Below are 14,800 nucleotides of genomic sequence, written 5' to 3'. Positions count from 1 at the left end.
CATGGCAACACAAAAATAAAAGTGATATTCAATGTCAAGAAAGTCAGAACTACTCAAATCCAGATTCTGTTTATCACCTGTCCATCATCACCAACGCGGCGGCCATTTTGATTGTCATGACGCGGCGGCCATTTTGAGCTTTAAGCCTTCATTTGAACTCTGCACTTTCTGCTCCACGCTGCTTCCTGTTTCTCTCCGTCTCTTCGTCCAATCACAATCAAGCTTTCACTGTCACGTGACTTTGTTTGCATCCAACCAAATCGACAAGAAATGTTTTTCGAGGGAAAAGCAAAAGCAATGTAGACGAACTATGAACAGGGACGAAAGAAGGACCCAACCCAGGACTAAGAGTGGGCCTAAACCAGGACTAAACCAGGACTAAACCAGGACTAAACCAGGACTAAACCAGGACTGAACCAGGACTGAACCAGGACTAAACCAGGACTGAACCAGGACTGAACCAGGACTAAACCAGGACTGAACCAGGACTGAACCAGGACTAAACCAGGACTGAACCAGGACTAAACCAGGACTGAACCAGGACTAAACCAGGACTAAACCAGGACTAAACCAGGACTGAACCAGGACTAAACCAGGACTAAACCAGGACTAAACCAGGACTGAACCAGGACTAAACCAGGACTAAACCAGGACTAAACCAGGACTAAACCAGGACTGAACCAGGACTGAACCAGGACTAAACCAGGACTAAACCAGGACTAAACCAGGACTAAACCAGGACTAAGAGTGGGCCTAAACCAGGACTAAACCAGGACTAAACCAGGACTGAACCAGGACTAAACCAGGACTAAACCAGGACTAAGAGTGGGCCTAAACCAGGACTAAACCAGGACTAAACCAGGACTGAACCAGGACTGAACCAGGACTAAACCAGGACTAAACCAGGACTAAACCAGGACTAAACCAGGACTAAGAGTGGGCCTAAACCAGGACTAAACTAGGACTAAACCAGGACTAGACCAGGACTAAGAGTGGGCCTAAACCAGGACTGAACCAGGACTGAACCAGGACTGAACCAGGACTAAACCAGGACTAAACCAGGCCTAAACCAGGACTAAACCAGGTCTAAACCAGGACTGAACCAGGACTGAACCAGGACTAAACCAGGACTAAACCAGGACTGAACCAGGACTAAACCAGGACTGAACCAGGACTGAACCAGGACTGAACCAGGACTAAGAGTGGGCCTAAACCAGGACTGAACCAGGACTAAACCAGGACTAAGAGTGGGCCTAAACCAGGACTAAACCGGGAGTAAACTGGGACTAATCCAGGATATTAACAAGACTTAAAAAGGCCTAAATCAGATCTAAACCAGGACTTCCATGGGCCTGAACCAGGACTAAACGTGGTTCTAAATCCAAGGACTAAACCAGGACTTCAGAGGGACTTTTTGCGGTTTAAATAAGGACTATAATATGACGTAAGCACTTTGGTAAGTTTCAGTGAAGCTGATGAACTGAAAATTCAAACTGAAATTTCAAAAACTGGAGTTAAACTTTTTTTCGTCACTGCCGACACGAGACCGAACTGTTTTTGGAGAATATTCAAATGTCCAAATGTTTTTTTAAAAAGCACTGCACAGGATTCTGGGTAAGGCGGCTGGGGCGGTGGCAGAGTGGTTAGCCTCTCCCAGATCCAGAAATGCCATTCCTGTTTGGGTGGTAATGGTAGAGCAGCCACCCACTAACGCAAAGGTTAATGGTTCAATCTAAGCTCCAACAAGTCCATACTGCCATTGTGTCCTTGAGCAAGACCGAGTGAGACGTCCCCACGGCGTTCGGCTCCAGACAAATGAAGCCACACGAGCCAATCAGGAGCGAGGTTGTTGCAGGAGCTCGTCCCTGCTCCTCGGGGAAAGAAGGCGCCTGATTGGTCGGTCAACATTACGCCTTTTACGTAGAAAGTGAACTGGAGTCAACGGAGCCACTTCCTGCTACGTCCAGAGATATGTCCAGGACACGCCTCTGTACGACACGGACGGGCAGCCTGGCTTCCTCCAGTCGCCTCAGGGCAGCTGTGGCTTCAGTCCTGTGCAGTGTTTTTACTCTGAATGTTCTGGTGTCGTCCTGGGGCTGTGTGCACACTAAACTATACAACAAAAATCACTGCTGCAATTCAAAGCTACACTCTGTAACTCTTCTACTGGACGTCCTCTAGAAAAGTGACACAGTACAGCTTTAAGTGGGTTTAAAAAAAAGAAAACTGAAGAAAAAATCCAATCTGTATTTAAAGAGCACATGTTCTGTTCAGAGTTTAAGTTTACACAGAGATGAGACTCACTGAAAGAGTGTTGGCTAATGCTAATGCTAATGCTAATGCTAATGCTAGCTTGTGAGTGTGGTGTTATTTGAGGGACTTGTGTATCAGCTCACATCACCTGTTGTAGTTCAGATAAGTCAGTTCTTTATGGTCAGATTGTGTTAAACTAAACTCAGATTAAAGTCTAACAGAGTCAGACAGAGCAGTGCCTCCATTTAGCAGAGAATGTGATGAATCAGCTCTACGGAGCTGAGGTCTTAGTGTGGACTCAGCCTCAGCTCTGATTCTGCCCAAACCTTTTACTCTTCAACTATTTGAATTGATGTGAGTTTAACCTGGGAACCTGCAAACACTGGAGGATACTCAAGTACTCGAGTAAAAGTACTTCAAAATAATATTACTCAAGTGAAAGTACACGGAGTTACTCAACTAGTAAAAAAGTATTTGTGAAAAGTGCTGCTTGAGTAAGAGTCACGACATAACGTCTGGTGAATGTGAAGGACAAAACGTCGTCCTCCATCTTGTTTGCATTTTCCCAGAGTTCCTTGTGGTGGCAGAACGTCGGTCGATGGGAGAAAAACACGGCACTCGGATCACTGCCTCGGACAGCACTGCCCTCAAAACCAGGACTGAACCAGGACTGAACCAGGACTGAACCAGGACTGAACCAGGTCTAAACCAGGACTGAACCAGGTCTAAACCAGGTCTAAACCAGGTCTAAACCAGGTCCAAACCAGGACTGAACCAGGACTAAACCAGGTCCAAACCAGGACTGAACCAGGACTGAACCAGGACTGAACCAGGACTGAACCAGGACTAATCCAGGACTAAACCAGGTCTAATCCAGGACTAAACCAGGTTTAGGATTACTGTCTGGAGGATTATTGCTTTAGGAGGAAATAAAGCCAAACTGATTCAGACACAGAGAGAACTGAACCAGAGACCTTGTAGTTGTGTGTAAATGCCTCACGTGTTTCAGCTCCCGTCGGCCGACGCGACGCAAACGAATGTGACGAAACCATAGACAGATGAAAATGTAAACTCCGTCTGTGGACCAAACCGTTCCAGTGCATGAGGACACGCTGCATGCTCCACCAGACTCTTCAAAGACTTAAACCTGTTTCAAACTGTAGAGATGGGCCCAGTGGAGGGGGCGGGGCCAGCGGAGGGGACGCGGCCTCTGTGACCCGCGACCTCTGACCCCGCGGTGCCACTCGGACCCTGAGGACGTCTTCCAGTCTGAATCGATGAGGTCATTTTCAATGTTCAAATGTAAAACTGTTTTTCTCACGAGTCTAATACAGAACTCTGAAACCGCCTCTGCCTGTTCTTTGGACCAGTTAAAGCTCCGCCCTCAAACTGTCCCATAATGCATTGTGTCTGGTTATGAGCACGAGTATCATAGCAACCAAAGACCCAATCCAGAGCGAGGCTGATGAAGGTAACGCCCCCTTCCCGCCTACATCGCTGGTTTATCGGGCGCTTAGCAACACTGTCAATCAAACCTGTTGCTAACGCTAACAGAGCGACCTCGGGGAAAGAAGGACCTGATTTGTCTGTTATTAATGTTCAGATCTTGATTTACAGACACAATAGTGAAATAAAAACCCCAGGATCATGTAGAGCAGGGGTCACCAACCCTGTGCCCACGGGCGCCACGTGAGTCGCCCCCAGACGGTTCTAAAAACAACACAACTCACTAATGAGCTGCATCTAAAATTAAATTTTATTCTGTTGCTATTTTTTTTTATCACCCTTGAGTTTATATAGATTTAAAAATGACAATCTCTTAAACATTTGTTCATTATACGTGAAGTTTAGATAAGTTAAGGTGAACTTTGACCTCACTTCAAAGGTCAGTATTGTGCACGTGACAAATCCAGTGCTCCCTCTGTGAGGATGAAGCAGTTTGATTCCAAAACATGGAAGAAAATAAAGAGAATCACTTTCACAACCATTTAAGACAAAAGAAACATGTGCGTCTCTGCAGAGCGACTGTGGAGACAAAGACACAATGTGGAGGGACACGTCACTACGTCTCACAAAGCTCCACACTAACTCCCCACGAGGACGTGCACTATGGGCAGAACGAGCCCAGAGCTAAACGCAGCTTTGGGGAAACAACAGGCTTTTTTCGCGACACCAGTGAAAAAGTCACACAACACAACGGCGAATTATTTAAAAATATGTAAGATTATTTTTCTTTAACAGGTTCTCTATGTCCATTTATATACACGGTATATGCTCACATGTTAGCTATGTCCATCCATCCATTTTCTTTTGCTTTATCCAAGGCCGGGTCGAGGCCCAGACCTCCCTGGATCTTCCCCAGTGCGGGTGGAGAACTGCTGACCTCGACTGGGGATGTTGGGGATGGGCCTCCTCGACGTGGAGGAGCAGCGGCTCTACTCCGAGCTCCTCCTATATGACTGAGCTCCTCACCCTGTCTCTGAAGGAGCGCCCTGCCACCCTGTGGAGGACCCTGTGAGGATTTCAGCCGCTTGTATCCGCGACCTTGTCCTTTCGGTCATTCCCCAGAGCTCATGAGGTGAGGGCAGAACACAGACTGAGGTAAATCCAGAACTTTGTCTTTGGACTCAGCTCCTTCTTCACCACAACAGACGACACAGAGACAACATCACTGCAGACACTGATCCAACTGTCAATCTCACGCTCCATCCTCCCCTCAGTCGAGACAAGACCCTGAGATACTTGAACTGCTCCACTTGAGACCCCCTCTGGCCCCTGAACCAGACCCCCTCCGGCCCCTGGCTGCACCTAGAAATTCTGTCCATAAATATAATGAACAGACCCGGTGACAAAGTGCAGCCCTGAGTCCAACCTGCACCAGGAGCAGGTCTGACTCACTGCAGAGACACAGCTCCTGCTCCGGTCATACAGGGACTGGACAGCCCTGAGCAAAGAGCCCCAGACCCCATACTCCCAGAGCACCCCCCAAAGGACACCACGAGGGACACGGTCAAATGTCTTCTCCAGATCCACAAAACACATGGACTGTGTCAAACTCCCATGAGCCTCAAGGACCCGATGGAGAGTATAGAGCTGGTCCAGTGTTCAACGACCGGGACCAAAACCACACTGCTCCTCCTGGATCCGAGGTTCGACTATCGGTCGGATTCTCCTCTCCAGTCCCTGGAATAGACCTTAACGGGAAGGCTGAGGAGTGTGATTCCCCTGTAATTGGAACACACCCTCCAGTCCCCCTTCTTATACAGAGGGACCACCACCCCGGTCTGCCAAGACCCACAACATCCAGAGATTTTAGATACTCAGGACGGATCTCGTCCAACCCCGGACCCTTGCTACCAAGGAGCTTGCCAACCACCTCAGTGACTTCAGCCAGGTCCATCTCTGAGACCTCAGGGTGAAGGACGAGTCCACCTCCAGGTCTCCAGTCTCTGCTTCCTCCTGTGAAGACGTGACAGTGGGATTGAGGAGATCCTCAAAGTCCTTCCACCGCCCGACAGCGTACTCAGTCGAGGTCAGCAGGTCTCCACCCGCACTGTAAACAGTGTTGGTGAAGCACTGCTTCCTCCTCCTGAGGTGTCGGACGGTTTGCTATAATCTCTTTAAGGCCGTCCGATAGTCCTCCTCCATGGCCTCCTCGAACTCCTCCCAGCTCGAGTTTTTGCCGCTGTGACTGCACGAGCTGCAGCACGCTTGGCCTGACGGTACCTGTCAGCTGCCTCAGAAGGCCTGACAGTAATTCTTCTTCAGGCTGATGGCATCCCTTACTTCCAACGTCCACCGCCGGGTTTAGGGATTGCCACTGCGAGAGGCACCGCAGACCTTATGACCACAACTACGAGCGGCCACATCGACAATAGAGGTGGGGGACATGTCCCACTCAGAGTCCATGTCCCCAGCCTCCCCCGGGATCAGGGAGAAACTCTCCCGGAGGTGAAGACCCCCTGACAGAGGCTCCTCCAGGTGTTTCCTAACAGACCCTCATGATACACTTGGGCCTGTCAGGTCTGTCCTTCCTCCTCCACAGGCAGATCCAACTCACCACCAGGTGGTGCTCTACAGCTCTGCCCCTCTCTTCACCCGAGTGTCCAAGACAGGTCTGTGGAGCGGGTCGCCGAGACACCCATCCCCAACCGCTGCCCAGTCCTTTGTGCACCCGACCCCTATGAGGCCCTCTGCGGGCGGTGAGCCCACAGGAGGACCCACGTCGTTCTTTCGGGCTGAGCCCGACCAGGCGCCGTGGGCAAAGGCCCGACCACCAGGCGCTCGCATTAGAGCCCCAACCCCAGGCCTGGCTCCAGGGCGCGGCCCCGGCTGCACCATACGACCTCACAGTCCTTGTCTTATTGTTCATCATAGTGGCATTGGGAACGGTCACCTAGGACCTGTTTGCCATGGATGCCCTACCAGGGGCATAATGTGCAACACACTAGGATCATTCAGGTACACAACGTCCATTTATTTATTTGATAGGGACAGAGCATATTAATGAACATCTGTAAACAGTGTAAATATGTCAGATTATAGCAAAACATACTGTTTCCATCTGTTGTCCCTGGGCCATAGACAAACACAACAAAGACATTACAAAAACACAATTACATTTATATACACTGTCTATGCTAGCAGGTTAGCTCTGTTCATTTATATATACAGTTTATGCTAGCAGGTTAGCTATATCTGAGCTAGCAGGTTAGCTCTGTTCATTTATATATACAGTTTATGCTAGCAGGTTAGCTATATCTGAGCTAGCAGGTTAGCTCTGTTCATTTATATAAACAGTCTCAGATCGTTACTTTCCAGTCACAACTTCATCTTCAGCCTCTCGTCATATTTAAAGTTTATTCAGTTTAAATTGATTCCAAACAGTTCTCACCACTACAAGTTCACAGAGGGGAGGGGCTACAGGACAGAGGGGAGGGGCTAAAGGAATCACTAAAGTCCAGTGGAAAGAATAATAATTCATTTTATTTAACAGTGTTTCTCATGACACTTTACCAAAGATTAAAAAGACAAAAATAAACAAAATGAAACGATATAAATGCTCTTGACGATTTGTTTGTGAAATATTCTGCAAAATGTACTTTAGTATGTCTGCCCCATGTTCCAACTCTGACTCCTCAAAAACACGAAGAGGTGTCAGAGTTCATCCAGTAATCTAGAGATCTCTCCCAGGCCCCATTCAAACACTCCTTACAGTTCGCAGTACGAGTCTGTACGAGGCTCCGCCCACAAGTCTACATCACCCACGCTCCACACAACAAGTCTCCATAAATAAACAAAAACATGACACAAACTGTGCACTATGACGCGACAAACCTGGTGTGATGTGCAGGAGTTTCATTAGTGCTCTGAAGGGGAGGGGCTTAGCACAGAGAGCAAAGTTACAGACATAAAATCGTCTTTAAGGATTTACAGTCCCATTGTGTCCTGTTTGATTCAGACTCTGTGGTTTATGGACCAGGTCTTGGTTCTGGGTTTGGTTCAGAGCTGAGCCTCCTCTGTGCTCCTCCCTCTGCTCCTCCCTCTGCTCCTCCCTCCCTCTCCTCTCTCTCTCCTCTTGCTCCTCCCTCCCTCTCCTCTCTCTCTCCTCTTGCTCCTCCCTCTCTCTCCTCTCTTCCGTTGCCATGGTTTCCCTGATCCAGCTGAGGAAGTTGCCGAGGCGTGTGTACACCCCGTACTTCCCGCGGGTGGCGCACTGCTCGCCCCAGCTGACCACGCCCGTCACAAACCAGGTCCCTCTGAAGTGGACCACGAAGGGCCCGCCACTGTCCCCGCTGCACGCGTCCCGGGACGCGTCCACCACGCCCGCGCAGAACATGTTATCAGTGATGACCTGCAGGGGGAGCACACCGTTATGAAAGGTTCCATAGTGGAGCTTTAAAGAGGGTCTATGACACAGACTGACCCCTGACCCCTGACCCCTGTCCTCACACAGACCTGCAGCTGAGTTTTGTTTCACTCTTTATTATTCGTCTGTCACATCTCCAAAGATCAAAAAACTCTGTTCCACCTTGTGATGTCATCAAGTGAACTCCTCCTTTTGCCTTTAGTTCAGTCGAGATCAGAGACAACTCCTTTAAAGTAAGTAAAGAGTTTAAATGATCCAGATGATTCTAGTGAAGGTGGAGTTTAAAAACACAGTGGAGCACTTCCTGTATCACATGATGACATCACAAGGTGGGAAAGAGTGTTTTCAGTTTAAATCTGCAGAGTTTGTGTGAGGAGGAAAAAACAGAACGTGGCTTAAAGTTCCCAGGGGTCAGTTTGTGTCATATTTGACCTTTGACCTAAACCCTGACCAGAGGCAGGTCCCACACTGTGACGAACGCTCGCCCTCACACAGACCTGCTCCGTAGACCGGCTGCAGGTCTCGTGGCTCACCACAGGCAGCGCCACCTTCCTCAGGAAACGGGAACTGCGGCCCAAGTAATGAGTGGTCCCCCAACCCGAGACCACCCCCCGACTGTCCACCTGAAACACGAGAGCCACGACTGAACCGGACTGAACCGGGACTGAACCGGGTCTGAACCGGGTCTGAACCGGGACTGAACCAGGTCTGAACCGGGACTGAACCGGGTCTGAACCGGGTCTGAACCGGGACTGAACCGGGTCCTGGTTTAGTCCCGGTCCAGTCCCGGTCCAGTCGGGGTCTCACCTGGAGCAGGTAGGAGGCCAGGTGGGGGTCTGGGAGGCAGGCGCTGATGGTGGAGGAGGTGAGGAGGACGGAGGAGTTGAGGAGGAGCAGAGCGACGTCACTGTCCAGAGTGAAGTCGTGGAAATGAGGATGGACCAGAACCTTCTTCACCTTCACCATCTGCTCCTCAGGATCCAGACGCAACTTATCCACATCACCTGAACACACAGAGTCAGCCACGCCCTCTGACCTCTGACCCTCTGACCTCTGACCCTCTGACCCTCTGACCTCTGACCCTCTGACCGTCTCTCCTCCTCCCCCTCTCCTCTCCTCCTCCTCTCTCCCCCTCTGACCCTCTCTCCTCCTCCTCCTCTCCTCCTCTCTCTCCTCTCCTCCTCCTCTCTCCCCCTCTGACCCTCTCTCCTCCTCTCTCTTCTCCTCCTCCTCTCTTTCCCTCTGACCCTCTGTCCTCCTCCCCCTCTCTCTCCTCCTCTCCTCCTCCTCTCTCCTCCTCTGACCCTCTCTCCTCCTCTCCTCCTCCTCCTCCTCCTCTCCTCCTCCTCTCGTACCTACAGTGATGTGATCTGCTCGTGTGTTTTGGAAGCAGTGAGCAGCAGAGACGACCCATCGCTCTGAGAGCAGAGCTCCTCCACAGAACCCGAACCCGTCTGTTCTCCGGACCAGAACCTGAGGAGAACATCAGGACTCAGACCTGCAGGACTGTGAGGACAGAGCTAACCTGCTAGCATACACCTGCTAGCATACACCTGCTAGCATACACCTGCTAGCATACACCTGCTAGCATACGCTGTGAACAAAAGTTACTTATTGAACCTTTAAACTGTTTAAAAGAGATAAACATTTACTGTCCACGGACTTCCTCCTGACACCTCCAGAGTCCCGCCCACAATCCGCCCATCACCCTGGCCCCGCCCTGCTGCCCCCTGCAGGAGGTCAGAGGTCAGGTCAGGCCCCGAGGCGTTCAGGGGCCTCTCAGTTCCTGTCCACACAGTCGGAGTCTGAGGACTGGTCTGGTTCTCGGTGCGGTTCTGGTCCTGGTCCTGGTTCTGGTCCTGGTTCTGGTCTGGGACTAACAAAGACCGGCCTCGGATCCAGTCTTGGTTCCGCTGTCGACCACAAGGAAACGCCACTGAAATGAGAGATGAAACGGCGTTAAAAGCCCCGCCCCCTCAGAGCTCACCTTTGTGCTGCTTTTCCCACAAAAATCATCCCCTCCCCCCAAAATTCAGATTATGTCAGATGCCCTCCCTGTGTGTCAGTCAGATTATGTCAGATGCCCTCCCTGTGTGTCAGTCAGATTATGTCAGATGCCCTCCCTGTGTGTCAGTCAGATTATGTCAGATGCCCTCCCTGTGTGTCAGTCAGATTATGTCAGATGCCCTCCCTGTGTGTCAATCAGATTATGTCAGATGCCCTCCCTGTGTGTCAATCAGATTATGTCAGATGCCCTCCCTGTGTGTCAGTCAGATTATGTCAGATGCCCTCCCTGTGTGTCAGTCAGATTATGTCAGATGCCCTCCCTGTGTGTCAGTCAGATTATGTCAGATGCCCTCCCTCACCTGTGGGGCTGCAGCCGTGTCCGTCTTCCTCGAGTCTGTATCCTTCAGCACAGCCGCACTGCACTCCGGCGCCCCCCGGCAGGTCAGAGCAGTACTGCATGCAGCCGCCGTTCTTGTAGGAGCACACCTGCAGCGCTAGAACCAGAGAGAACACGGGATTAACACGGAGAGGACACGGCATTAACACGGAGAGGACACGGGATTAACACGGAGAGGACACGGGATTAAGACGGAGAGGACACAGGATTAACACGGAGAGGACACGGGATTAACACGGAGAGGACACGGGATTAAGACGGAGAGGACACAGGATTAACACGGAGAGGACACGGGATTAACACGGAGAGGACACGGGATTAACACGGAGAGGACACGGGATTAACACGGAGAGGACACGGGATTAACACGGAGAGGACATAGAGAGAAAATGGGATTAACACAGAGAGAACCTGTCTGACTTTGACCTTTGACCTCACCTGTCTGACTTTGACCTTTGACCTCACCTGTCTGACACAGCGCTCCATGGAACTGAGGAGGACACAGACACACGACGTGTCCCTGATCCACAGAACACAGACCTCCATTTAGACAAGGACTCGAAATGCAACGACTCACACCTGGAAGAGACGAGAGGAGGAGAGGAGGAGGAGGGGGAGGAGAGAGACAAGAGGAGGAGAGAGACAAGAGGAGGAGAGAGACAAGAGGAGGAGAGAGACAAGAGGAGGAGAGAGACAAGAGGAGGAGAGGAGGAGGAGAGGAGGAGGAGGAGGATCCACAGAACACAGACCTCCATTTAGACAAGGACTCGAACTGCAACGACTCACACCTGGAAGAGACGAGAGGAGGAGAGGAGGAGGAGGAGAGGAGGAGGAGAGAGACAAGAGGAGGAGAGAGACGAGAGGAGGAGGAGGTGGAGAGGAGGAGGAGAGGAGGAGGAGAGAGACAAGAGGAGGAGGAGGTGGAGAGGAGGAGGAGAGGAGGAGGAGGAGAGACAAGAGGAGAGGAGGAGGAGAGAGGAGGAGGTCTCACTTTTGTATCTGAACCAGAACTCCATCTGTGAAAACAAAACAAATAAAAATCAGAACTAAACCAGGACTGAACCAGGACTAAACCAGGACTAAACCAGGACTAAACCAGGACTAAACCAGGACTAGACCAGGACTAAACCAGGTACCGTCTTCTCTCGGCTCTGGAAGATCTCGGAGGCTTCTTCTTGGGAACAGGCTTCTTCATAACATTCTCTCTCGAGGTCTCCAGGACGAGCCTCCTCCAGAAAATGATCATTGGCACGGCGCCTCCTGGGGGCAGAGGTCAGCACCTGCAGCGCGCCCATACGCTCCACAAACACTGAGACAGGGTTAGACCAGGGTTAGACCGGGGTTAGACCAGGGTTAGACCAGGGTAAGACCGGGTTTAGACCAGGGTTAGACCAGGGTAAGACCAGGGTTAGACCGGGTTTAGACCGGGGTTAGACTGGGTTAGACCGGGGTTAGACCAGGGTAAGACCAGGTTTAGACCAGGTTTGGTCTCAGTCTAGACCCTGGTATAGTCCTTGTTCTAGTATTAGTTCAGTTGTGTTTCAGTCCTGTCTTAGTCCCGATCTGGTCCTGGTCCTGGTCTGGTCTGGTCCTGGTCCGGTCCTGGTCTGGTCCTGGTCCGGTCCTGGTCTGGTCCTGGTCCAGTCCTGGTCTGGTCCTGGTCCGGTCCTGGTCTGGTCCTGGTCCGGTCCTGGTCTGGTCCTGGTCCTGGTCCGGTCCTGGTCCAGTCCTGGTCTAGTCCTGGTCCTGCTCCGGTCCTGGTCCAGTCCTGGTCCAGTCCTGGTCCGGTCCTGGTCTGGTCCTGGTCTGGTCCTGATCTGGTCCAGTCCTGGTCCGGTCCTGGTCCAGTCCTGGTCTGGTCCTGGTCCGTTCCTGGTCCAGTCCTGGTCCTGGTCTGGTCCTGGTCCGGTCCTGGTCCAGTCCTGGTCCTGGTCCAGTCCTGGTCCGGTCCTGGTCCGGTCCTGGTCCAGTCCTGGTCTGGTCCTGGTCCAGTCCTGGTCCAGTCCTGGTCCTGGTCCAGTCCTGGTCCGGTCCTGGTCCGGTCCTGGTCCAGTCCTGGTCCGGTCCTGGTCCGGTCCTGGTCCAGTCCTGGTCTGGTCCTGGTCCGGTCCTGGTCCAGTCCTGGTCCTGGTCCAGTCCTGGTCCAGTCCTGGTCCTGTCCTGGTCCAGTCCTGGTCTGGTCCAGTCCTGGTCCGGTCCTGGTCCAGTCCTGGTCTGGTCCAGTCCTGGTCTGGTCCTGGTCCGGTCCTGGTCCGGTCCTGGTCCGGTCCTGGTCCAGTCCTGGTCCTGGTCCAGTCCTGGTCCAGTCCTGGTCCAGTCCTGGTCCAGTCCTGGTCCAGTCCTGGTCCTGGTCCAGTCCTGGTCCAGTCCTGGTCCAGTCCTGGTCCAGTCCTGGTCCGGTCCTGGTCCTGGTCCGGTCCTGGTCCGGTCCTGGTCCAGTCCTGGTCTGGTCCAGTCCTGGTCTGGTCCTGGTCCGGTCCTGGTCCAGTCCTGGTCCAGTCCTGGTCCAGTCCTGGTCCAGTCCTGGTCCTGGTCCAGTCCTGGTCCAGTCCTGGTCCAGTCCTGGTCCAGTCCTGGTCCGGTCCTGGTCCTGGTCCGGTCCTGGTCCAGTCCTGGTCCAGTCCTGGTCCTGGTCCAGTACCGTTGCAGTGGATGATCTGGGAGCAGAGCAGGACACTCAGGGCTGAGGTGAGTCTCATTTTAAAACTAAAAACACGTTTCACTCGATAAAACAGCGACACTTTATTTATGTTAAAGATTCAAGACAAAACGAGTCTGATCCTCCTGATCCTTGGTCTCAAATATTTACTCAGAACGTCACTGAAACCTCCCCCAACTGAACCCGGACTGAACCAGGACTGAACCAGGACTAAACCAGGACTAAACCAGGACTAAACAAGGACTAAACAAGGACTGAACAAGGACTAGACCAGGACTAAACCAGGACTAAACAAGGACTAAACAAGGACTGAACAAGGACTGAACCAGGACTAAACCAGGACTGAACCAGGACTGAACCAGGACTGAACCAGGACTGAACCAGGACTAAACAAGGACTGAACCAGGACTGAACCAGGACTGAACCAGGACTAAACAAGGACTGAACCAGGACTGAACCAGGACTAAACCAGGACTGAACCAGGACTGAACCAGGACTAAACCAGGACTGAACCAGGACTGAACCAGGACTAAACCAGGACTGAACCAAGGACTGAACCAGGACTAAACCAGGACTAAACCAGGACTGAACCAGGACTAAACCAGGACTGAACCAAGACTAAACCAGGACTAAACCAGTGTTTCGGTCTCGTGTTTTTCTTTGAGTGTTTGTGTTTTTCATGTGTCCGTTGTGTCACTGTGGTAACTGCTGAACATTCTCCCACAGAGGTACATGTAGAATCCCCCAGTGTGATGTGAGGATTATGGGAAAAGTGAAGAATCTGAACAACAGAAATATTCAAATATAAGTTTATAAAATATATTTTTTAAAAAGAGACAGAGACAAGAGTTTGGCCCAAAGACAGTTTAAGGCAGAACTAGGTCAAAGGTCAAACATAAAACACATTTATGACGTCACTACATTTAATACAAGAACAAACACTGCCCCCTGTAGGTCAGGACAGGCCCCAGCAGAGTCTGCCCCCTACAGGCCAGAGGAGACACTGTGTCCCAGGTTTCAGCAGAATGTGTCCCACCCTCTTTAATACCCCCCTCTTTAATACCTCTTTAACCCCTCTTTAATCCCCCTCTCTTTAACCCCCCTCTTTAATCCCCCTCTCTTTAATCCCCCTCTCTTTAACCCCCCTCTCTTTAATCCCCCTCTCTTTAATCCCCCTCTCTTTAACCCCCCTCTTTAATCCCCCTCTCTTTAATCCCCCTCTCTTTAATCCCCCTCTCTTTAACCCCCCTCTCTTTAACCCCCCTCTCTTTAATCCCCCTCTCTTTAACCCCCCTCTTTAATCCCCCTCTCTTTAACCCCCCTCTTTAATCCCCCTGTTTAACCCCTGTTTAACCCCTCTTTAATCCCCCTCTCTTTAACCCCCCTCTTTAATCCCTCTCTTTAACCCCCCTCTCTTTAATCCCCCTCTCTTTAATACCTCTTTAACCCCTCTCTTTAATCCCTCTCTCTAATCCCCCTCTCTTTAACCCCCCTCTTTAATCCCTCTCTTTAACCCCCCTCTTTAATCCCCCTCTTTAATCCCTCTCTTTAATCCCTCTCTTTAACCCCCCTCTCTTTAATGCCCCTCAGGTGATCTGTGGTGCAGTTGTTGCGG

The 14,800-nt window shown here is 51.4% G+C and overlaps 1 protein-coding gene across 1 annotated transcript; it reads right to left on the bottom strand.

Moving 5' to 3' along the window:
- Positions 1 to 7,089: 7,089 nt before the first annotated feature.
- LOC117379732 (coagulation factor X) lies at positions 7,090 to 13,325 on the bottom strand. The gene is made up of 10 exons (XM_055226290.1): positions 13,168 to 13,325; positions 11,663 to 11,835; positions 11,518 to 11,542; positions 10,992 to 11,105; positions 10,489 to 10,623; positions 9,775 to 10,058; positions 9,478 to 9,595; positions 8,930 to 9,126; positions 8,620 to 8,745; positions 7,090 to 8,107 (listed from the first exon to the last, which is right to left on the bottom strand). The coding sequence occupies exons 1-10, from the start codon at positions 13,223 to 13,225 to the stop codon at positions 7,676 to 7,678; spliced, it is 1,662 nt and encodes a 553-aa protein (XP_055082265.1). The 5' UTR covers positions 13,226 to 13,325; the 3' UTR covers positions 7,090 to 7,675.
- Between the last annotated feature and the right edge of the window lie 1,475 nt (positions 13,326 to 14,800).

Source organism: Periophthalmus magnuspinnatus, chromosome 13 (assembly GCF_009829125.3).
Source record: "Periophthalmus magnuspinnatus isolate fPerMag1 chromosome 13, fPerMag1.2.pri, whole genome shotgun sequence".
Classification (NCBI taxonomy): Eukaryota; Metazoa; Chordata; class Actinopteri; order Gobiiformes; family Gobiidae; genus Periophthalmus; species Periophthalmus magnuspinnatus.
The sequence above is the reverse complement of the archived record's forward strand: the minus strand, read 5'-3'. Positions and strand labels throughout refer to the sequence as shown.

What these genes read in the sequence shown, in the direction of transcription:
- LOC117379732 (XM_055226290.1), bottom strand. Translation starts at nt 13,225, where the DNA reads ATGAGACTCACCTCAGCCCTGAGTGTCCTGCTCTGCTCCCAGATCATC. An exon ending in TGGAGCGCTGTGTCAGACAG is followed by an intron (nt 10,624 to 10,991) that starts GTGAGGTCAAAG and finishes CTCTGGTTCTAG; the next exon opens with CGCTGCAGGTGTGCTCCTAC. An exon ending in GCAGCCGGTCTACGGAGCAG is followed by an intron (nt 8,108 to 8,619) that starts GTCTGTGTGAGG and finishes CTCCCCCTGCAG; the next exon opens with GTCATCACTGATAACATGTT.